At 44.4% G+C, this 23,121-nt stretch overlaps 1 protein-coding gene across 1 annotated transcript in view; it reads left to right on the top strand.

The window, feature by feature from the left end:
- Positions 1-21,834, top strand: part of fbrsl1 (fibrosin-like 1) — a 264,670-nt gene extending 242,836 nt beyond the window's left edge. Inside the window, 15 exon segments of the mRNA XM_054610592.1 lie at positions 4,811-4,961; positions 4,963-5,241; positions 5,895-6,154; positions 7,991-8,179; positions 8,182-8,243; positions 11,774-11,824; positions 12,025-12,120; positions 13,588-13,659; positions 13,971-14,000; positions 14,310-14,381; positions 15,151-15,283; positions 16,068-16,151; positions 17,389-17,472; positions 18,274-18,526; positions 19,368-21,834. Of these exon segments, the coding sequence (XP_054466567.1) occupies positions 4,811-4,961; positions 4,963-5,241; positions 5,895-6,154; positions 7,991-8,179; positions 8,182-8,243; positions 11,774-11,824; positions 12,025-12,120; positions 13,588-13,659; positions 13,971-14,000; positions 14,310-14,381; positions 15,151-15,283; positions 16,068-16,151; positions 17,389-17,472; positions 18,274-18,526; positions 19,368-20,667 (3,116 nt within the window). The 3' untranslated portion in view covers positions 20,668-21,834.
- Positions 21,835-23,121: the final 1,287 nt, after the last annotated feature.

The raw sequence follows: 23,121 nt of genomic DNA on the forward strand, positions 1-23,121 counted from the left end.
AAGAAGTGAATTGTGATTTATGGAGGCGTCTTGCTTTTCTGCAGCACATTATAGCCAGGGGTTAATGATGGTTTAACATTGCTTTGAGAGGATCACAGGACCCTTTATGACACATTTAGAGTTAAGTCATTATCTCTCTTTCTCTCTCTCTCTCTCTCTCTCTCTCTCTCTCTCTTTCCTTTCCAATTTGAGGATGAGCTCGACGTCATTTGCCTCGCTTCCACAACACGGGCATGGGTGCCATGAGAGGTGAATGTCTGCATATGTGTCCTGTACCATATGGCTGGTGGTTGAATTGGGATCCGATATGCACAGGAAAAACTGATTCATCCCGCAGCTTGAGGTGCAAGCTCTCTGAAATGAACATTAGGTTCTCAATTTATGCCTGGGCTTTGACTGTATAACGTGTTACAGCTTAACACCCATCCCCATTCTGCTGCCATCCACTCCTTTTGTCAGCTGCGGCAAAGAGACAGAGAGATATAATTGAAACGTGCCAGCTGTCCCCACTCTTTAGCTATCTTGGCCAGCTTTTTCCTCGTCCACTCCCCCATTAACATCTCTGAGTGATTTGCAAAAACGTCGCCTTGGCTCCCCTCGTTACCAGCTTGGAGATGCTTGAGGCAGATTAAATAGTGTGAGGGAAAGCAAGCCATTGCAAATTTCTCCTATGATTTTATTATTAGCACAATGATTCAACGCTGCTCAGCCCTTCTGTTCCTCTCCTACAAAATAATTTTGTTGAAATCACCACACCTTTTTTTTATGACAGAATACCTCACAGCGATGGAGTGTTGATTGGCAAGACTGCGGTTTCCTGCCTTCTGCCAGTATCTGCTATAGCCATCTTCCGTCGTCACTCACTCGTGAGCTGAGCCTTGGCTCTGTGCAGATTGCTTGTCTAGAGAGGTACAAAAACCAAATCATTGTGAGCTCAACCGTCAAGAGCAGCAGAATATTCTGTCAACCAGAGCCAGCGGGAGACGGATCAAGTCTGCGTGCATCCTCACATACCTTCTGCATCCTCCAACGTCTTTCAGCAGATATGCAGCTTTATTTAAATATCTGTCTGTTCATGTCCTTAGTTTATCAATGCCTTGACTGTTTATGGCTTAGCAAAGCCATGAAGGGAGTGAACCGCAGTGTTTGCCTAGTATATGAGAACACCCAGTGGCCTGAAGCTTCTCTTTGCCCCTGACCCCCCCATGTCACAGAGAGAATTTGCATATCCTCTTATTTAATCTGAAAAAGCTATTTTGCATACAGGTTCTATTTCCCTGGCTGTTGTATACACTGGCATCATGGCATGGTGAGCAGGTAATTTATGTAACACACTTATTTGCATTCACAGCATAAGTTTGCTGAGGGTTTGAGTTGGAGGCCGAATGAGAATCGTCTCTAGGGCCCTTGTCTCATTCATGAGGTCGTTGGGTCTATTTGCAGGTAGCCAGGTGTGTATTTGAAATAAAGTGGTTAAACAAAACGTTTTCAAGTGAATGCTTTATAAAGGCTACAGTTTTGCAACTCAAAGCCTTTCAGAGCCTGTAGTGCTGTCCTTCAGGGCTTCTGCATTGTGTTCTTGACATGGCATGTGTCAACAGACCATGCCTTAGAGCTATATCCTGATCACAGCGAGGAGCCCTGTTGTCCTTCATTGAAGACACTTTGATGATGACACCCAGCCCACCCTAGTCCAGCTCAAGGCCAAGCCATTCCAGACTGGTCCAAGCCATTCAAAGCTAGGCCATCTGGCTGCATAAAGGCCACATAGGACCAGATCTGTGCCAGCTCGCCAGATGTTCCACAGGGACAAACAGAGTCACAAGTGAAGGATATTGAAGGCAGGAACAGCTGTGTAGCGACAACGTTCACCCCAGATTCCCCACTGGACACATCAGTCATGACGACCGATTCCCAGTGGCCGGTTGTCAGTCTGCTAACGTAGTCCCTGTGTCCCTCTTTCTTCACCGCTCCAAACCCCCATCCCCATATCGCTGCAAATTCAGGCACGTGTGCACGGGGCATGGCCCAATTCCCCTGAGTAAGCAGTGCCACAGGAACAACTATAAAAAGATCAATACTGGGATGAGATGTCATCTGGTGAGCAGACCTGCCAACACCCCCAAGGGAATGTCCCCGTCCCCCTGGTGCACTAACCCAGCTAACAGGAGAGTTTGAGGGGGGCCACCCCCCACCACCGGGCTGCCCTCCAACCTGCCTGACTCACTCGCACCATCTGCTCAGGTTTGCAGGGCAGGGCTTCAGGACAGCACGTTTTTTGTACAGACACTCGTATGGCATTTGTTTCACATGACTGCCTGTGGCTTGCCTACTGTTTTGCTCAGTATGTGATTGCAGGGAAAGGGAAATGTGTTCCATGTCCTGAGGAAAGGAAGATGAAAACAAATGCAGAATTCGGCAGCTTGCTGAAATGCTTGAGACTCCAGTTGACAGTTGTGCGGATTTGCGGCGAGGGGACAGTGTTTGTCGCAAAACAGTGATTGTGCTAAATATAGCCCTTAGGTGACATGTGTCAGAGAGGCATTCCTTAAATCTTGTCAACACTGCGTATTAGGTTACACTCAAAATGGCTGCTGCTGAAACAAAACATTGCAAAAGCAATCTATAAATATTCTATAAGTAACAGTGTTTTCTACCATCAATTGTTCACTACTCTTGGCAGCCTGATTGCTGCTTAATAAGCTGGACTTGCAGTTTAAACTGCTATCACACTATAACTCTGCATTCATATATAACAGGAATATATCCTAGACTTGCCATCATTTCTGAAGCAAAAAAGTAATTAAAATGATATCTCCAATAAATCCGGTCCGATGTTTCTCCCTTTGTGCTGCCCTGCTTTGACATGAAGATGTTGGGGCTTTGTGTTTGTGTAATATGCCCACACTGAAAACTTTTTTTTGGTCTTCTGTTGTGCATTTGTGTATGTGTGTGTGTCTAAGCTTGCGGAGAGATTTTAATGAGATATGGGTTGGTCCGGGCTGATACTTCCCTGCCTCCATTAGAGCCCATTAGAATCATCGTTAAGCTAACCCGGCGCTGGATGTGGCCCTGGCTTCCCAGCATTAGTATTAGAAACCCCTCTCCTAGTGGTCGTAGTGAGACTTCCTTCAGTATCACTCGCCTCGCGTTGTGTCTGGGAGAACAGGTTGCCACGGCAACATCACCCATTGGCGACATTTTGACTGGATATTTGCTTCATCGCCCGTTTGTCTGTGTCCGTCTCTCTGTCTTTGCCTTGAGTCTTTCTCTTTCTCTCTCGCTTGCAGGGACAAGAGCCTGACAGTTTAATCCAAATCCCAGACCCCTATAAATCTGGAGGTCTATATACGTTTGGACCCCGGAATTCATTTGAAAATCGTGACACCTTAGCCAGCCCCAGTTCTCCTATAAAACGCAGAGAGCAAGGGAGGGGATGCTCAACAAATAAAAAAAATAAAAGCTCTGCCCTGCCTTTTTATTGGTCTTTTTATGGGTGTTAGGAACCTTGAAAGATTAAGCAGGCTGTTAATAGGGACTGGATATTCCATTAGTGGGCTGCATGTAGAGTTCTCACTGGCTTGACAGCGGCTCCCGGCTCTTCTCATTTTTTGTTACCGTCGAGAGTGCCCGTGGAGCTTTTTTAATTGAGACACTAGTAAGCCTTCTGACTGAAGTACTGCTGCATCTTAGCTGTAGATTAGAGCTGCTTAGAGAGCCTCATCTCCGCCGGGCTGTCTTCTCTCTTACTCCGTCTCTATCTTTCTTTATAAGTGTGTGAACAAAATTTATGTCTCTGATTTTCTATGCATGCGATATTTCTGTGCTTAAAAACAAATTCCACCACTCGCGTCTTTGATGAGTTCAGACGCTACAGTAGTGTTGTAGCTTTTGTAGTTGTAGCACTAGTCACCATCTCCTCAAACTCAACTTCTTTGTGGCCCATTTTGCTTTTCTTTTAACTCTGAGAGAAGTAGAGGATAATGCATTCTCTTTTTGATTAAGATTCATAAGTGCTTTGAGATTTTTTTGTATGTAAAAGGTGTCGAGATGCTGCATTTTCCGCCACTTTCATTTTGCTGTTACAATAGCATATAATTACAGTCATTAAATTGCAACAGCCTAAGTATGAAAATGCGTTGTTCAGTGGAATGCTGATTATAAAAGCTTCTTGTCTGTTGAAAAGACCCCTGATGAATGGTAAAGACAAAGTGGTCGGGTTCAGAGTGCTTTGCTGGTGTTTCCTAAATCCCCTAAAAGATCAGGGAGGGGGGTAGAAAGGCGCAGTGGCAGAAAGGCCAAGATAAAGGGCCACGATCTCTCCTCACAGCACAATTGAAACATAATTATTTCATGCCAGATTGTGTGCTCAGCAAAGCCTTGAATAGGGGCCGACATTTAACTTTAATTAGCTGTGATTTATTCATACTGACTCGATCGCGGGAAGAAATTGGATCATCTGATTATAGTCAAGCATGAAAATGACCTGATTAAACACTTAATGGAACCTAGGGAGATGAGAAAAAGAGGAACCTTTGGCAGAAGACATTTGGACAGCATTAAATAGAAGGAAAGAGAGCTGTGTTTTACTTATCATTGATCACGTATGTCCTCTGAATACACACAGTAGCAAACAGCTATCCTTGTTTGTCTGTTATCTGATTAAGCCATAGGATGTTCCTGAATCAACAACAGGAAATGGCTTCACACCAGACATCACTAATACATAATTGACATCATCAGATGAGCTTTGTCAGTTCTGAGCTTACTGAATGTTCTTCTTACATTTTGCTGTTTCATGTCTTCTCAGGTGTGCCAACGAATGAGAGTCCAGAGTCCAAGACCTGTAGCTCGGCCAAAGTATCAGGGCTCCAGCGCAGCCAGGAGCAGAGCAGCGGTGAGGTCCCCTTCACGCCTCCCGTGCCCAGCCCCACGCCAGCTTCGGCGCCTACGGGCTCCCCGCCCCCGCTGCAGCGGCGGCCCCCCAGAGCCCCCTAGGTCGTGCCGCCCCACCCCGCCTCCTCTCAGTGTCAAGAGGGAGCACCACCCTCCGCCCCCTATCCCTACCCCTCCCCTGTTGAGGGCGCCACCCCACCCCCACCCCCACCCCCAGCCCCACCCTCCTCACCCACACTTGCACCAGGAGGCCCGTCTTCTTCCGCCCTCACAGCACCACGCACGGCCAGTAATCAGCCACCAGGTGCATCATCCGCTGCAGTACAACAGCCTCCACGACATCAGGTACGTTGTAACATGGACACGTGTTGTTACAGGTGCAGGGACGTACGGGATAGGAGGTATTTCTGCTCGAAAGACGTTCAAATCAGGGAGTAAAATATATGAAATAAATACCCACAACTGTATACAACATGATATGATGTTGTCATGGTAATGTGATATGTCGCTCTGTCGTTCACTGTTTCACCCAAACAGGGTGCTAGATCAAAGGCACTGCCCCTCTCCTTGAATGTTTTCATGTCAGTCTGGTGGGGCAATAAATAATCAGCAGCAATTTCCAAACTACTTTGATGTAGTCTGATGCGACAAGACACTGTACAATTCGAAACAATATCGACCGTTTTCATGTGTTATTGATTTTACACCACAGCTATAACCAGCTGTCAGATTTACTGTTTTTCATTGAGCAAAACCCATTTAACTATTTCCTGTTTTATTGGAAAATCATGCTGATGGCGTAAAAGTGTCAAACACATTCTCAGTACAGCTGAACTAACACAAAGCTAGAAGCAAAGCATGAGAACACAGATGTAAAACAGGCAGTAGTACTTTCCCTGAATGGAAAACACTGTGTAAATGAATAAAATTGTATTCGATTGCATTAATAAATGATCATTCTTTAATTATTATTTTTTTGTCTCCCATTACATCTTCAGCCACAGCAGCAGTCCACTGGGTCTTCCCAAACAGCACTTGCCCCCATCCCCTCACCACCACGTCAGCGGGCTCCCGTCCTCTGCCCCCGCCTTGCCTCTGTCCATAGCTAATCTCTCTACCTCGCACTATTCCTCCCTACGGAGTCCGGCCCATCGCCATCCGGCCATGTTTGCAACCCCAGCCACACTGCCGCCACCACCGACCTTACCGACCAACAGTTTAGTGGTGCCTGGGCACCCCGCCGGCACCCCCTACCCAGGTAAAGCCGCGCATCTCACATGGTTGGTAGAAGTTGGTAGCTTTACTGCAGACACAAACTCCTAGGATATGTTGCCGTTAGAAGGCATTCAGTCTACTTTTAAGTTGAATTAATTTACATATTTTTGACAAAAAGCTACAAACATTAGTGGTATTTATTGTATACATTTTTGACATTTCTTAATCAGAAGTGTCCCTATTAAAGAAACATCAGATTTTTTTGTAAAGATCTTGAACTTTTCCATAACAAATTTTGCTGTATCTTTGAATATTATTGTGCAATAGTTTGCATATTCACTCTGAACACAGGCTGTGTTCAATCGAGTTTCTATAGTGGCGTGGCCATTTTTTATTCCAGGCTGTTTTAAGTTCAATTTTACTAGACTTGACTGCACAGCTCTACTGTACTTAATAAAAGTCCAGTACGAATGTAAATTTACTTTAAAAATAGTCTTTAACCCGTAATAATGAGTTGATTACAAAATGAAATGAGTCAATTGTTAATATATGATTGGCTGATCTGGTAAGTGCCCATTTATTATATTTCTTTCTTCTCTTATTCTTTGATTCTGTAAAGCAGTTTATCCAGAGGTATATGTTTTATATCTCTAATGATAATAGGGTCATGTGTAGGTATATTACCTCCTTGACTTATCTTATAAAAAATGTAACTGAGCTGTTACATTGACATACTTAATCATTCAAGGAAAAATATATTCTAAAAAAGGCCTTTGTTTTGTGATAAAAAAATGACTTTCGATATGCTTCCCAGATACCAGTTTTATAAAATCAGTTTCAAGAGTCGGTTATGCATAGTGAATAATATATGATAATATTGCATCAATCTCAAAAGCACTGTATGTAGCACATGAGATACCACAGCTCATAGCTCATTCCTAAAAAGTCAGCATATTCCTTTATTATTCTGGCTGTAAATACTGTATCAGGAAGCAGTCCAGTTAGCGCAGCGGCTACAGATACCTCAAATAACCTCATCACTAATTTAAAATATTTCAAAAGGGCCTCGCAACCAAATCACACTTGTACAGCACGAATAAATCAAAGAAATCGCGGCTGCCTCTTCCGTTATATGTCATATGCTTTAATGTACGGCCTTATTTGGTGCAGAACATCATAGTCTTGGATGCTACACTGGAAAATGTCAGCTAGGGCGATCATCACAGCTGGAGATATCTTCCAAATACTGAAAGCAGCATTTTAACAGTCACGTGTTGAAAAATGGTTCACTCAGTCAGTAATCTGCTGTAACCTCAACATCGAGAATTATGTTTTCTCTTGCCGACAATATGTGATTGGTAAACTTGATTGGTAAAAGATGTGATGATATGTCAACTACTTCCCCAAAACAAGCTTTTTCATGCTGCAATACAAGCAAACAAATCAAGTCTCCAGCGATGATGGGTGTCTCCAAAACTAGTAATAAATATGCCAGCTGTGCATTGACTTTCTGATAGAGGGAAAGAGTGTGTGTGTTTTCTGCTGGGATGACTCTTGGTTCTCTCTTGTCTTTAGATACCAGCCTGTTGATATCATTCAACCAACCAATCATGTATTGCCAGCCTCATTCGGGGATTCTGATTGGCACATTGTCACAGGCAACTCTCTTACCACCACCAATGAGTCCCCACGTAGAAAACCCTCACAGCATGAGCTGGAGAAACAGAGAATGCCAGGTGACTATTTTCTTTTCTCTTCTACTCCTGTTGTGAAGACTGACTGGGCGCCCGTGCCTTTTTTTTCTTGTGTCCCCCCCTCCCTCCCTCCCCCACCTTTTTTTGTTTTTGTTTTGGGTTTTCCTCGCTCTCCTTTCTTACAGAGCATGACCTCCTGAGGCAGGAGCTGAACAACCGCTTCCTGGTTCAGAGTTCAGAGCGGGGCCGGGGGCCGCCCGCCTCACCACTGGCCCCCGTTTCGCTCCTGAGGGCCGAGTTTCACCAACACCAGCACATGCACCAGCACCAACACACCCACCAGCAGCACACCTTCACGCCCTTCCCCGCCAGTCTGCCCCGGCCGCCATCCTCACCCCGCCCACCGCACCCCCCATGGTGCGTACGCAAGCCAGAAATGTGAGGATAAGTAAAAAAAGAAACAATTTAAAAAAAAAAGCTCCCACCAACCTGTCACCCCTCCCGATCTCCTCTTCAATCAAATCCTCCCTTTTTTCTCCAAATATGTCCCGTAGCTGTAGAAACCCCTCCCTTAATAAAATATGATACTGATTTAGTTAGAATTTTGCTCTTTAATTTCGGCATACTGGCAAAGTCTGACCGCTGAGGAGAAGCTGGGACCATCACATCTTTTCCACTCAAGAAAGGACAACTGCCGGGCAGATATAGCCCACTCGCTGCCACTTCCTTTAATATAAACACACACACACACACACACACACACACACACACACACACACACACACACACACACACACACTAGCACATCTTCTAGCTCGTCCACATACGTGTTAGTTGATGCTCAGGTAGGTCAAACCCTACCAAGCACATAAATACTTTGCAACATCTTCATCCATAGTGGAATTATATTTAAAACTGTACATTCATAGAATGCATCACTTTTCATTGTGGCCATTTTCTATCTGTCACACAGGCCACCGTTACCAAATTTAATGACGTAAATGAGTCACCCTCATTTAAATGTTTACATAGATTTTGCAGTTCAGTGTTTGGCAGGATTCAAAAAGGGGTACTGAAGGCAGACTTTTCAAATGTTTGCATATGGATGTGTTTTAAATTGTTTTGAATGTTTTCATTTGATTGCTCCCACAAGGAGCAACAAAGGCGTAGTCAAACAGATCCGTGTGTTTGTGTGAATGCATTCCTGCAGACGTGTACATTTGTCTGAAAGTTCCTTGCCATGTGTTGTGTGTGTGTGCACAGCTTTGAAAAATTCAAAGCCTTTACGGTTGATCAAATGGCCTCATTGTGGATGAAGGGGATGACATCATTGCAAAACTATTTTGATAATGTTTGTAATTGCTTCCGTGCTTTGACTGCCATCAAGTCTGGTAGAAAAGGGGGGGGGGCAGTCAAGTACTGGCAGCTCTCAGATTAGTACAAGGGAAAAAAGGTTATGACTATTCATCCATCATTTTAAATGCACAGCGATCTCTGAGAGGCAATTCAGACGGGGCCTCCATTTGTAGCTTTTTTTGGCATTAGTCTAATAGATCTAATCCATCATGTCATGACCTCTGATTAAGAGCCTGTGGTCCCATTAAGGCCCCGCTGCAAGATTACCCCCATCCGGTTCATTAGAAATCAAAGCTCTGGTATGTATGGCCCAGTCTCAGATAAGTATAGAGACCGTTTAAACCATTCTTCAGCCAACACGCATACATATGTACGTTATCTGGCCTGCTGTCCATTCAGACTTGGTAGGAATTATATACAGTACACAGTCTCTCTATTTGAAGATGAAAGAGGTGATTTCCTCATTTCGCTAATGCTGGTATTATGTAGCACATAATGTACATTCCCCCCTCATCTCTCGTTGTGTTATTACGATGGGATTTGAGACTGCCATTAATGTCTTCTGCTGTTTTTTTCCCTTTAATTGAAGCTGTGTTGTAACTTAACTCATGCCTTTTCCCCTCCATTTCTCTCCTCAGTAATAATGCTGTTTTTCTTCTCTCTGCTGTTTGCATAGAGTGGCAATAGTTATGATGATGTTGTTGTGTTGTATTTTTCTGTATTGTCATGAAAAGAAAAACCACATATGCCCATTTGTGCATCTTCTCTTTCTCCCTTTCCCTCTCTCCCTTTCTCTCTCTCTCTCTCTCTCTCTCTCTCTGTCTCCTTTGCTCTCACTCTCTTTCTCTTTATTTGCTCCCACTCTGTAGAAGCTCCATGTCATTTCAGCTATGTAACAGTCCTTGGCTAATGGCTGTAATTAATGAAATTATGAAGCCTCTATTTTTGTTTATTGTTTAACACCGTCAAGCAGCTGGCTTGCCAAATGGCAGCACTGAGTGTCTTTCCTACCCGGCCTCCTTGCCCCTGCCATGTCTTTGGACAAGCAATATCCTTAATTGTTATAAGATGAAATATTAAACTTTAATTAGCCAAAGCTGTTTACTATAAAACTGTGACAGGCACCATAAATTGCAAGAGTTTTTTTTTTTTTTTTTTACTAGATCGTAAAGCGGCCGAAATCCCTCTGACAGTGTCAGACGTTAAACAGGCCGCGCCTTCTGAAATGCAGAGGAGCTGTTTAATGAGCTCGGAAGCTGGCTCGGCGTTTCCTCTCAGTAGGCTGCCTGTCTTTGATTTGGGCCCATTATCGCCCACAAACAAGCCGCCAACAACATCGCCGCCACTGCAGCCATTTTGTGTGCAGATGTAAATGGCCCTGCTTCACCAGAGGGCCCCTGTCTCCACTCGCTGCTTAGCCAACCCTACACACGCTCCCCTCTCAACCACCCGTGTCGCTGCACAAACGCAGACAGAAACACTGATTCATACCCACTCATTTTCCCCGTTTTATGTAAACCCAAAACATCTGCGCCTGCCAAGAGAGCTTTATGAAAACACTCGCAAAAAGTACCTGCAAATGGTTTGTGTATTTGCGGAATAGGAATAAGTTACTGTCAGTTGTAATTAGGCTGTTTCAAAATAGAGAGCCAGTATTGGCTTACGAACAGACGTATAAAGTCCCCATTCATACGTTGGGCAACATTCTCCGTTCTCTCCTCCTTCCCTCCCTCCTTCCACTGCTTCTCAGCTTACTGACTAGATTCCCATATGTACATGACATGATCAGAATATTTTTTTTTTCATACAACAACATAGTTTTTATACAGCAAATTCCAATTGATATTATTCTGTTAGTCATAAGCGCTGCCTCTGAAAAGGCTTACTCAGATCAATTCAGCGTGTCAAGGCTGTATCAGTTTCAGCTGATCTGTCCTAAATGATCTCCCATTGAAAATGTCATCTACTAAACATCTACAGTTTCAATCATAAAAGTCAAACACACAACAGGCTCCTTATATTCTTCTTTCTGGATTTTATGAACAGAGAATTGGTCTGTTTTTTTTTTTAGCAAATATTATTTTGAAGTCGGGTTTTCTAATACCCAAAACAAGCTATATGTCTCTCTACACACTCCCCTCCCATATATACCATCGGCCGGTTGCAATAAAAAAAGGAATCCATAGCCGTCAAAGCCAATTTGATTCACATTTTTACAAATTTTCCAGTAAATAGAAACTACTGGTCTGGTTTTCAAATGGTCTGATTCTCAAAGCCGGGCCCCCACGCCCAACCTCTGTATGCTCAATTGGAAAATCATGCAGGCTGCCTTCATCTTGGCAGTCTGCTAAAGCGGTCGTATTGTTAGTAATTTAACTGCCCGACCATGCAGTTTAAGTAAACCCATGACCAGTGCAAGCCAGCTGCTTTACCCCAGGGCTTATTATTCTGGATCAAAACCCTGCTTATTACCAGTTACAGATGTTGATCATGTGTTTTGTTTTCATGATGTAAAAATAATGAGACCTTACTATAAAAAAGGCTTTTAGATGATGGATTTGGTAAAATATATAATTGTATGTCCTAATTCTTTTCTCTCTCATTTCTTTCAGTTCGACAAATACGCTCCCAAACTGGACAATCCCTTTATCAGACATTCAAATGTGAGTTTCATATTGTCATTCTCAATTCAATTAGTTATTTGCATTTGGCAAATCAAATATTTGACATATTTGAAGCGAGCCGTGAAAGCATTGATTGTGGCTGTGGTCTTGTGTGAGCATATGCTCGAGTCCTATATGTATCTCTGTTTGATTTTGTTTTATGTCTTTTTGTATCTCCCACCCTCCTCTTTTCTCCCCAGTTCTTCCCCTCCTATCCCCCCACCATGCCAGGCATGCCCCCGATGCTCCCACACTCAGGACCCTTCAGCTCGCTGCAAGGAGCCTTCCAGCCCAAGGTCAGCCCCACATCCCCGCCCTAAACCCACAATCCACAAACGGGCAGATCATTTAAGGAAGCATGGACTTAAAAGAAACCACACAAGCTTGTACACAATTGATTTTTTGACAATGACATGCACATTTAGGGTCACCTTTTGTCAGTGCAAAAACAATTTAAATTCTTTTGTATGATAAGGGTACTTTGCAGGGGGTCAAAAAGGCTACACACATTCGAACATAACTTAAGCAACTAATTTAGTAGGCAGAAAAACGGTGCTGTAGTTTTGGGTTGGGATGACAAAAATTGCATATGCGCGTACGTCATAACTTAGATGTCCTTGAAGGGTATATCCATAGAACGAATAGGAAGTAAAGAAATGTAGGCCGTCTGTCTGGTGAAAAAGCAGTAGAGCTTTGTACACTGAAGATATGAAACAGGATTTAATTCACCCTTACCCCATCCTATTAAAATCCATCTATAACACTCAGACTTGACTGGACCTGAACCAGGGTCAGAACTGAGCGAGCCGTGGCAAGCTATTCCAAAGATGAGAAATAAATAATGTGTGTCTGTTTAGGAGAGCAAAGGAGAGAGGATGCAGGGGTGGTGGTGGTGGGGATGCGAGGGACGGGAATAAGTGTGAGCCTGTCTGGCAGATGCCCAGCTGCTGTGACCCGGTGTAAGCCACCAATCAAAGCTGGCCTAAATCCGCTGGCCATATTCCCAGGGGGCTCTTTCATGGGGGACCCTTTTGTTGAAGGCCCCTCCAGATGGTTCAAGGAACAGTCCAAAGCCTCTGCTAAGTATTCTTGGAGAGGAGCTGGTGAGGGGGGTTGGGGGGGGGTCTTGGGATGTGTGTTTGTTTGTGGGGTCTGGTGACACAGGTCAACCTGCAGGCTCGTCCTATCCCTGATGTAGGAATGGATTAATAAGGCTGATCTGGGCACTTAGAGAGGAGATCGGAGAGATCAGCGATGTGTTGCTCTGGCATGACTCAGCGCCTGCAGGATCATCACAGTTTTATCTACTGACGTCAGCCATACAGTAGCAGTCATTGAGGATAAGTGAGCTATAGTGCTGCCGAAGGAGGATATAAGTTTAGAGTGATGCTATTTTCATTAACTGTAGGATCCTTCAGTGCTTTTAAGACAGAGCTTCCTGCGTTCCCATGACCCAGACATCAACCCTGAATTGTACTACTGAATGTCTGGAACGTAGGGGAGGACATTCAGAGTGAAACCTATGATTGCAATAATAACTGTTATACTGTATTATGTAAGATATCAAATTACAATTAAATAGAGGTATTCCTTTTTACGCTGAAGATACTCATCATAAAATAAATATGACTTCATATAATTATTTTGAGAATAATTTAATGACATTAAAGTGTCGGTAGTAGACAGTAAATAAGACATTCAGTTTCTCTGTAGATCTGGTTGATCACCGTGTATCCTTTTCCTTTTGTCTCTCTTTCTGTCAGGCATCTAATTCCATCGACGTTGGGGGACGTCCTGGAGCAGTACCTCACACACTCCTACAGAAGGATCCACGGGTAAGCATCAGGCAGATAGCAGACCGAAGCAGTCTGCTCTTCCTCGGTGTCTTTTGGGGAAAGCCAGACATGCCGTACATACCTCATGTGTCTCAGAAAAATGTCAATGTATTTATTTGCATCAACATCTTTACGAGACAAGAAATTTCTCCTTGTGCATCTCTGTGGACACATTTATACAAAGTGCTTGAAAGAGGGAAGGGAAAGTGAATCGAGTGTCCAAACATTGCGATTTTTCAGCCAGCAGAACTGCACATTTTGGCTATTTATCTTTGTTGTTGATGATAATGATTGTCCGTTTGTCCATACAGATAACAGATCCATTCAGGACACCTGTTAGGGTAAGTTGTTGCCCTGTTCATGTTTTGTAAAATGTTTCATCTCTCTGGCCAGGCCACAAAGTCTAAAACTTCAAATTCTTCATCAACTCCTGATCAAGAAAATTCAGGGTATTGGCTGCATTTAAGGATAGCTTTGAGGTCTCTATTGAGCTAAAGTCAGGGTTAGATTTTCTAAATCGGTTGCCTGGTTGAAATTTTTGAGGAGTTCCCACTTTGTAGTTTGGCCAGAAAATATCAATGCCAGAATCCATTTTTAGCTCCCTAAAGCGAAGCCAGCAGGCTAACCTCAGTTTCTTTCAAAATTTTTAGAAACCTGGCAAGTGGTGCGCAGTGCATGTCCAGATCGCATGGCAGATCTACCACCACCAGCAGAAAATGAAGGTGCGTGAGATGGATAATGATGTCTTTCAGGATTTTTGCTGTCATGTAAAACCAGATACAGTATATTGTTAATGGAATAAGTAGGGCTGATCATGTCATAGTTGGATCTCTACCTGTAAAATATTCTATAATCGTGTTTCTGGATTCAGAAAAAACATCTGGGTGGGAAAAGGCAGATAACAAAAACATAACGGAATGCTGTAAAAGTTAACAACAATAAAAAATCTAACAGAAATGGTGTCTCCTCTTGTTCAGTGTTCTCCAAGACTTCATCACATTTTCAGAAATACAGTTAACAGCAGACGTAAAGACTCTGTGCATGGCTTACTCCACCTTAAGAGAAAGTTCATAAACCTCCACATATAAAGCACTTAGTGACAGAATATGGAGTTTTGTTGACAATTTGAACACAAAAATTGCATGTGTGGAAGTACTCCTCTCACTGACAGAGGATGGTGTGGCCTTGCCATGGAGATCATCTGCTAATGCCTCTGGCCCAGTGGTGTCAGTCCTTCTCAGGCTTTGAACACCCGTTACCAAGGATTTAGTGTCCCTAATCAGCTTACATATATTTGTTATAACACAGTTGGCCAGAATTGGAGACATGGAGCCATTGTTGATGTATCTGTCTTCCTCTGATCTCTCACCCAGAGTAGCCGAGGATAAATCCCTCTCAGTCTGTAGTTGGAAATGTTTGGTACTGTAGTCTACCGACCTAATTATCTTTGTCTGTCTCCCTCTCCTTTGGTTTGCCTTTTCTCGATTATAGCAGATGCAGCTGGATCCTCACAAACTAGACATGAATGGAAAGCTGGACCTGTTTAGTCGACCCCCAGCTCCAGGAGTCTTCCCAGGGTTTCAGTACACTCATGACCTGGCACGACCCCTCTTCTCTTCCACAGGTCAGTAGGGTCTCCCAGTACCCAATGCAGGGTGATGAACTGCATCTTATAGGACAAATTATTTCGAAACACTGAAATTATCCCATTGTCAAAGCCTTCCAGTGCCGATTTTGTCTTTATGCAAATGAACATTTATAGCTGCATGTCATAATTGTTCCTTCAACACTAATGAAAAGGCATCGTTTATTTCCGCTCATCTCATGTAATGTTCGCTTAATTACAGGGCCTTTGTTGCAAATGTTTTGCCAGTAAAGGGAGTCAGATATGTCTATGAATATGGATGACTCCAGTTAGGTAATTGACTGATTTGCCCTGCATTGGAGGGCAACAGAGAGGCGAACGGCCTTTGACTGGTAATTATGCAGTGTGTCAGAGGCACTGCTGTTATTGGTTCTTTCATTAACAATTCATGGAATATGGCTGAGGGTAACTGTGTTTTGTGAAGGAGGCCAGCTTGTTGCACAGTCAGAAACTGACCTCAATAAGCAACTATAGACTCACACACTGACACATCACAGCTGCAACGCATTACTCAGCCGCCTCCAAATTCCTCTAGCTTACATGTATATTCAACAAGTCTGTGATGCTGTTGCAGAAAATATGCTTTTAAATGTTAACCCACATTTACATTTTTAGTCCTGGCTAATCATAGGGGTCAGAATGGTGATTGTTTTTGATGGATAGTAATTTTGGTCTGTCTCTGCATGGCTGGTTTGAATGTATAACTGTCTGATTCGTCTGATTGGATAATAATGACACTGTTTTATCCTCTCTGCTTTGATAGGCCCCGGTCACCCCGCTCCCTCTCCGTATGGCCACGTCCCCCACCCCAGCGGCTTCCTGCCTCCTAGCCATTTGGCAGGTAAGTGTAAGTAACCCCATGTTCAAATATTTTTATACACTTAGCTCCTCTCCCTCTCCTTCTCTCCCTCCCTCACTCACTCTCTCTCTCTTTTCGCTCATGTTTGGAACACATTACAAGCCACCAGGGTGTCATTTGAAGCCTAGATATTTGTAGTTTTCATTTTAGGGTTAATATGGTGTCCGGTTGGCCACTGTAGTCAGTCAGTTGCGGCAGTTCTTGAACCAACTCAAGGTTAATGGTAATGAGGAGTGAAGCCATCATCGGACGGTATGATTCATAACAGTCTTAAATAACTCTGTCTGGGTTCATTAAAAAGACTTAGCTAGCCTAGTATTTAGTCTCACTTGTACAAACTATACGCATTGCACGAAATATACACTATTTTCTTTATGCTTGAAAAGTAATTCAAGTAATGGAGGGTAGTTAATGATGTTGGTGCTTTATTTGTGCATTTCATTATTTTTTTTATGCATTCATTTATTTTCCACATGAGATCTGAGACATTGTTTTGGTTCAGAGTGGCAAGTTGATTCCATGGCATAAGCCCTTGTGTCGATCCATTTTGTGCTTGTGAATACATGGTGCACTGAGGAAGAACACATTTTTCCTGACCAAGGAATTCATATGTGAGGCCGAGGAGATTTCTTCATTGTTGTCTTTTCTAATATATTAACAAGCCCCAGAGCTGAAAATCCTTAAACCCTAATCTGTTGATAAATCCTGCATTTCCTGATGGATTTTTGGGTGATTTAAAATGGGACTGCAAATTATCAGTTGATGAATGTTGTTCATTGACTTCTCAGGGTAAATGTTTGTTTTATTCCTATAAATTAGGAGGCTCTTGTCTGCGTCAGTGGAGCCCATCAGACACAGATTCCCCATATAAATCATTGTGGTCTGGCTAGCCTAATTTTTTTTACAGCTTTTAATTCCCCTGTCCTGACACTATTGTCTATTTTCAGCTCAGCTCCAAAAACTCAATATTAATTTCCCCATCAAGCAATGTTCTTCCATTCGCCCTAGCAGGGTCAGGGACACTCCACTCCAGTTAGTGGCAGTGAATCCAGGATCCAGGCGACCTGGCTACTGCAGGATTACCAGGCAGAGAGCTATGGTGGCAGCGCTAAAAAAACAGAGCTCGCTTGTAAGAGAAAAGCCGAGTGGAACGGGTTGGTGTTGGGGTGAGCACCGCCAGCCAAACCCCCCCCCCTTTTGCTAATCCCTGTTTGGCATTTTACAGATCCTTTCAGTCGCTCCAGTTCCTATGGCGGCCTCGGCAACCTTTCAAGCAGTGCCTTCGGAGGATTAGGCAACCCCTCGCTTGGTAAGCGCTGGCCCCCTCTCCTCCTCCACCGCTTTCAATCTGGCCCCCGTGGCCAGTAACAGAACAGAGTAGGACAGCGTTAGACCACAGGGAGAGCCAGGAGGGGAGGAAAAGAAAAAAATCAAGACACTTAGCTCTAGTTTCTGTGTCAAAACAGCTCTAGCCCAGGGAGGCCCAACAAGGCAGCACAACACACCACAGCAAACCTCCTCCCTGCCTTCACTTCATCCACCAACCATGTCCCCAGTTTGGCTTTAATCTGGCTGCGCTGCTGCCAACAGGCCCTCTCAGGTCTGCTGTTTGGTGGCAATTCATCTATTAATTATTTGACAAGCCCCTTCTGCACCGCCATGGAGGGCTTTCTCTTTCCCCCCCTGCATCATTCTCTCTATGCCTTTCTCTCTTTCTCTTTATCTCTCCTATTCTTGTGTGCCAAATCGGTCACCCTGTTGTGAAAATGGATGTGATTGGAATAGACATGCTGTGGAATGCTAAGGTCTCCCTTGGCTTTTCACAGCCCTCAACTCCAGAGGGCAAGTGAGTCTCCCCTGTTCATCCAGTGCGAAAAAGGAGGGGGTGAGAAGCCCTTTAGCCCAAAAGCAAATGAGTAGATTTTTTTTTCTTTGGTGGGGGGGGCATTAACCTCTACCTCTTTCAAACAGCTTCAGTGAGAGAACCTCCAGAGACAAAGACAAAAGCAGCTTTTGTTGTCGAGTCTTTCTCATCTTATGTGTCCTCAAGAAGGTTTTGTGCCCAATTAACTTACAGTGGCTCCCACGTCTGTGTCCCCCTTCTCTCCAGGGTCCAACAGCATGTTTGGCACCAAGGAGGGGCCAGGAGGACTGCCCACGTTTGGCAGCCCCCACCACGACACCTGGAACAGACTTAGACGCACCCCGCCATCTTTCCCCACCCCGCCGCAGTGGCCCAAAACCGCAGACACCGAGCGAAGCAGCTCAGCCAACAGCCATGAGAGAGAACGAGAAAGAGAAAGGGAGAGAGAAAAAGAGAAAAGGGACTCGTCCATCGGGAAGGAGGAGAAGGATAAAGACAGGTGAGTTTGAGGCAGAAGCAAATTAACATTTTCTTTTTTATGTACTTCTTAGGTATTAATTGGGGGATATTAGATTTAACTCTGTGAAAAATGATATTTCTACTATAATGCGATTACTATACATTTTTTCATCACAAAGAAGTCACAATTCAACATTTGACCTGGGACGTCGCTTCACAATATTGTATATGTGAATCCAACAGGAAGGGAACAAATCTCCTCATTTTACACAATACAAATGTGAAGAACAGACAGAGAGAAATTTTGAATGTTTTTATATACATAACAAAACTATCCTCATAAGCACTCAAATACATGATCACAACTCTAAAGAAGAAAATGATCCCTTTTCCAGCTAGTATTAGCATATATATGAGATGATAAATGATGTTTGGACAAAACGAAAAAAACACTAGAATCACTCAAATCATCTATGGAGATGGAAGATGTACTCTCAAAGACAAAAGAAAAAGTGTGACAGTTCTCCAGTCCATTAGTCTTATCCTTGGAAACTGAAATTAACTGAATTTGTGGATCCAACATGGAAACAGACACAACTCAAACAGGCAACAAGCAGCTCTGAGAAAAGTTATCTGTCAAAAAAGAATCGAAATGATCTCTGTTGATGATATTCTAGCAAAACGTAGGGTTTATTCAAATTTAAAGGCAATAAACATTATCAGAGGAGGACACGAGCATGCTAACTTGTGTTGTTTGAAAAGAAAATTTGATTCACATATTGTAGAAATGTAATCAATGTAAATCATCTCTAAATACAACCCAGCTATATGATGTTTGTTTAAACTGGCACTAACTAAACCGTTCTATTATGTCCTTGCAGGGATTCTGTGGATCGCAATCGTCACTCCAACCGTTCATCTCCGGCCTCTGCGCCAGTCAGCTACCAGATCAGCAGCCTGATACGCTCAAACAGCCAGAACTCCTGTGATTCGGGTCGACATCACAGTGGCAGTGTAGATCGGGTCCGTGAGGCGGAGAAGGAGCTGCTGGAGCGCCACAGGGAGGCTTCCACGCTGGGTGACGTGAAGGTGAAGGAGAGCCGCTCGCCTGGCAAGGAGATGCTAGAGAGGAGATCTTCAGAAGACTCCATCAAACCCGCTCAACGCACTCCTTCACCATACTCCAAGGCAGTGATCAACGAGCAGGGCATGAAAATGGCAGGTGGGCCCCCGCCTACGCTCAAGGACAGCGAGAGAAAAGAACCCCCACCTGCAGAGCTCCTCCACAAGGTGAAGAACGACATGAAGATTAAGGAGGAGAGGAAGGAGGAGCAGGAGGTCATGGTGGTGAGTTCGGAGCCTGCCCCCCAACCACCGGCCCAAGCGCTCCCCGCTCAAATCAGCCAGCCTTTAAACCCTCACCACCACCATCCACCTTTGTCCCACCAGCACCCTCTTCCCTCACAACGTGGCAATGACATTCCGGGACCTGGCTTGCACGGAGTCCCCATGGGGCACTCTCTGCCCCTGTCAATGAGTGCCATGCCCCAGATGGGCAGCCTCAATGTGCTAGACCGGGCGCGCATGGCTCCCTTTATGGGAGTGAGCCCTCTGGCAGGAAGAGAGCGCATGCCCCCCCAGGCCTTCCCTTGGGACCCTCTAAGAGAGGCCTACCGCAGCCTGGACCTGCAGCGGCGCATGGACTTCCAGCTCAGGGCGGAGCAAGGACATCGCTTCCCCAGTGTGTACGAACAGGAGCGAGCCTACCGCGAAAGGGAGGCTCACGACTACTCCCACCACGAGCACCTGTTAGAGGTGCGCAGGGAACACGAGAGGATGAGACAGCAGGCGGAGGAGCGAGAGCGCCTCCACCTGAGGGAGGAGCTGGACAGAGCACGCCTCCATCAGCTGCACCAGTCGCCCATGGAGGGCCATCTACCCCACATGGCCCCCTTTATGCCCCACCTAGGCGGCATGCACTATCCTAGACTCAGCCCCTCCACAGGACACAACGGCCCTCTGAACAGAACACCCCCGACCGCTGCACTCAGTGCGCCCCCGCCCCTTGTACCAGCCGGCAGTGCCAGGCCAGCTTCACCCAGGAGGACTACCCCCCTCACCACCCAGGACCCACGGGACTACTCCCCATCTCGCAACCCCAAAGAGGTAGAGGCTCGGTAGCTTAGAAAAAGTGCAGAGTCTCACTAGACCGCACTCAAAAGCCCCACTCTCCTAATCCGAAATCTTCTTGTGAACAAAATGCACTGCTCTTAACCAGATAGGAGCAAAACTCCCTAAGGGAAAGGGTATGATTGTACAAAGTAAAGGTGTGTAAGGCTGATTAAGCACATGCCATGACTTTATTTTTAGTGGACTGGAGGTTGGATAATGTCGGTCAAGAGAACATAAATATGTGTATGTTTGTATCCGACTTAAATATTTGATAATTATTAATATATTAATCAAATACCTTTTTTCAGCTCCGTGCAAAAAGAAAGGTCCTGAAATGAGTTTGTACATTTCCTATCCTTGTTCCATGTATAGATATCATTTCTATGAATTTTATGTATTTTGTGCATAAGTCATGCCTTTTACAATATTTATCCCAGTTGATTGTGAGACATATCCATTATGACCCACTGTAAAGACTGGATTTGGTTTCAACCTTCAGTAATTTCACCTCATGGTACCAGGATATCCTCAATGATGACAATGTACAATGTTACATTACCGATTTGTTTTGTTCATTTGTTTTGCCTTTGAGATATGCAGATAAATATATATTACGAGATCTTTGTTCAGTCTCTGTAAAGAAAACTCATGTAAATAACTTGTTGATATTCCTTCGCTGCAAAATGACCGTGTAAATTTATTAGTCTTTTTAACCATTTCTAGAAAAAACAAAAATAAATGAAACATGGGGAATCCCTTCCCTGTTGAATGCCTGGCCGATGGATGAGAAGTACAGTGAGAGGGTGTTGTAGGGGGGCCTAGAAGGATCATCTGCAATCTATGCAAAGCAGCACACAGCACCCTAAAGAGGAAATCACCCGGAGGGAGCAGACAATACTGGTGATACTGAAAGATACTTGGATCAACACGTGTTTATAAATAATGATGGAATTATTAAAAGACTTCCAAGTCAAAAACTGGACCAGCCCCAGACAGAAAAGAAGGGGACACTTTTAGTGGGCGGCAAAAGGACTTTCTCTGTCAACCTTGTGGTGTTGTGCAGTTGTTTTTCTTAGACTCTTGTATACAAAACAAGTAGAGTTTTAGGCGTGCAAAAAAATGAAAATGAACATTCTTGGTTTAAAATGTACGGAATAAAGTTTGGACCTAATGTCATACATGTCTTGTCTTTCATGCTGACACTCATCATCAATGCTGACTACAACTTCTGAATCTGTCTGTGAGCCAAACTTACCGGGTGGAATGTTGATGTTAGGCTGATAGGATTGCCAATAATGCTTGTGCCTCCATTTTCAGCTTTTAGAGTATTTGCTCATCTGATATCAGGCTATCAATTTGTAATCGCAAAGGCAACAGACTTGGCCGGCAGAGTAGCCTATGCCATGAGATCATTTGACCATAATCTGTCATGCATGGGCTGCAGAGCTCTTCAGAGGGGGATCGATGAGATTGGGCCAAAGCAATACAGGGAGGGACTAATAGGACATTGATTTTGTATGAAAGCAGGTTTTGAGTGTTTGTGTTGCAGGTAACCGGTATTGACTGGCAGCCCAGCCGCATATTGACCCGCGGTCTGGACTCATTAAGAGGAGCAATGCCTTGGAGGCAGGCTATCGGAGGATGGAGGAGAGGCTCCTCTCTCTCTCCTCATACGCACCCCCCCCCCCCCTCTCCTCATGCTCACCACTCATCTGCTTTTCTAATAAGGCCGGAAGGCGCTCTGGAGTGGGCCGCGCGGGGAGCCGTGAGGCGCCCCGTCCTGTTATTGACAAGACCTCGGCTGTGCTTGCCGCCTGTCCAGAGACGGCCAATTCATCCTGATAATGCCTCGACTACTCATCTCGCTGCTGTGTGCTGCGAGACACACCAATCCTGTCCCATGGTATCATCCCATAATGACAGCGTGGATCAAACCGTGGCCAGGTCATTAGGGGATGTTATTGAAAATCAATGGCGCTCCTGTGTCTCACACACTCCGGCTGTTTTTTTTCTAAAAGGGCTCCTTGAAAAGACTGTTTGCCAGAATGAGGCTGGTGTATTGGGAAGCCTTAAATCACTATCACTTTCAATTTAGGCTCCTGGTAATTGAGCCACATATTCCTCTGACGGGTAGCATCTGTCTGTGGCCAGCTTCACTTTAGCTCTGTGTGCTTTTAGTCCTAATCATCTAGTCAACAACAGGTACTTAACCCCTGTACTTGTTACAGCATAGCGATTTTTCCTGTAACTATTATTTACCAAGCAAGCTTTGGAAGAAGAAAAACACACCTTACATTTTCCCCCAACTCAATCACTCTGTCCTGTGCTCTATCCATTTTACGGCTGAGTGTGGAACGGCCCTCCGGAGATGAAAAGCTCCATCAATTTCACTCATCGTCTGGCAAGGTCAATTTATTTCAGAACACAGTCCATCATCAGATGGGAATCAATTGACACATTGCC

Source organism: Anoplopoma fimbria, chromosome 13 (genome assembly GCF_027596085.1).
Source record: "Anoplopoma fimbria isolate UVic2021 breed Golden Eagle Sablefish chromosome 13, Afim_UVic_2022, whole genome shotgun sequence".
Taxonomy (NCBI): Eukaryota; Metazoa; Chordata; class Actinopteri; order Perciformes; family Anoplopomatidae; genus Anoplopoma; species Anoplopoma fimbria.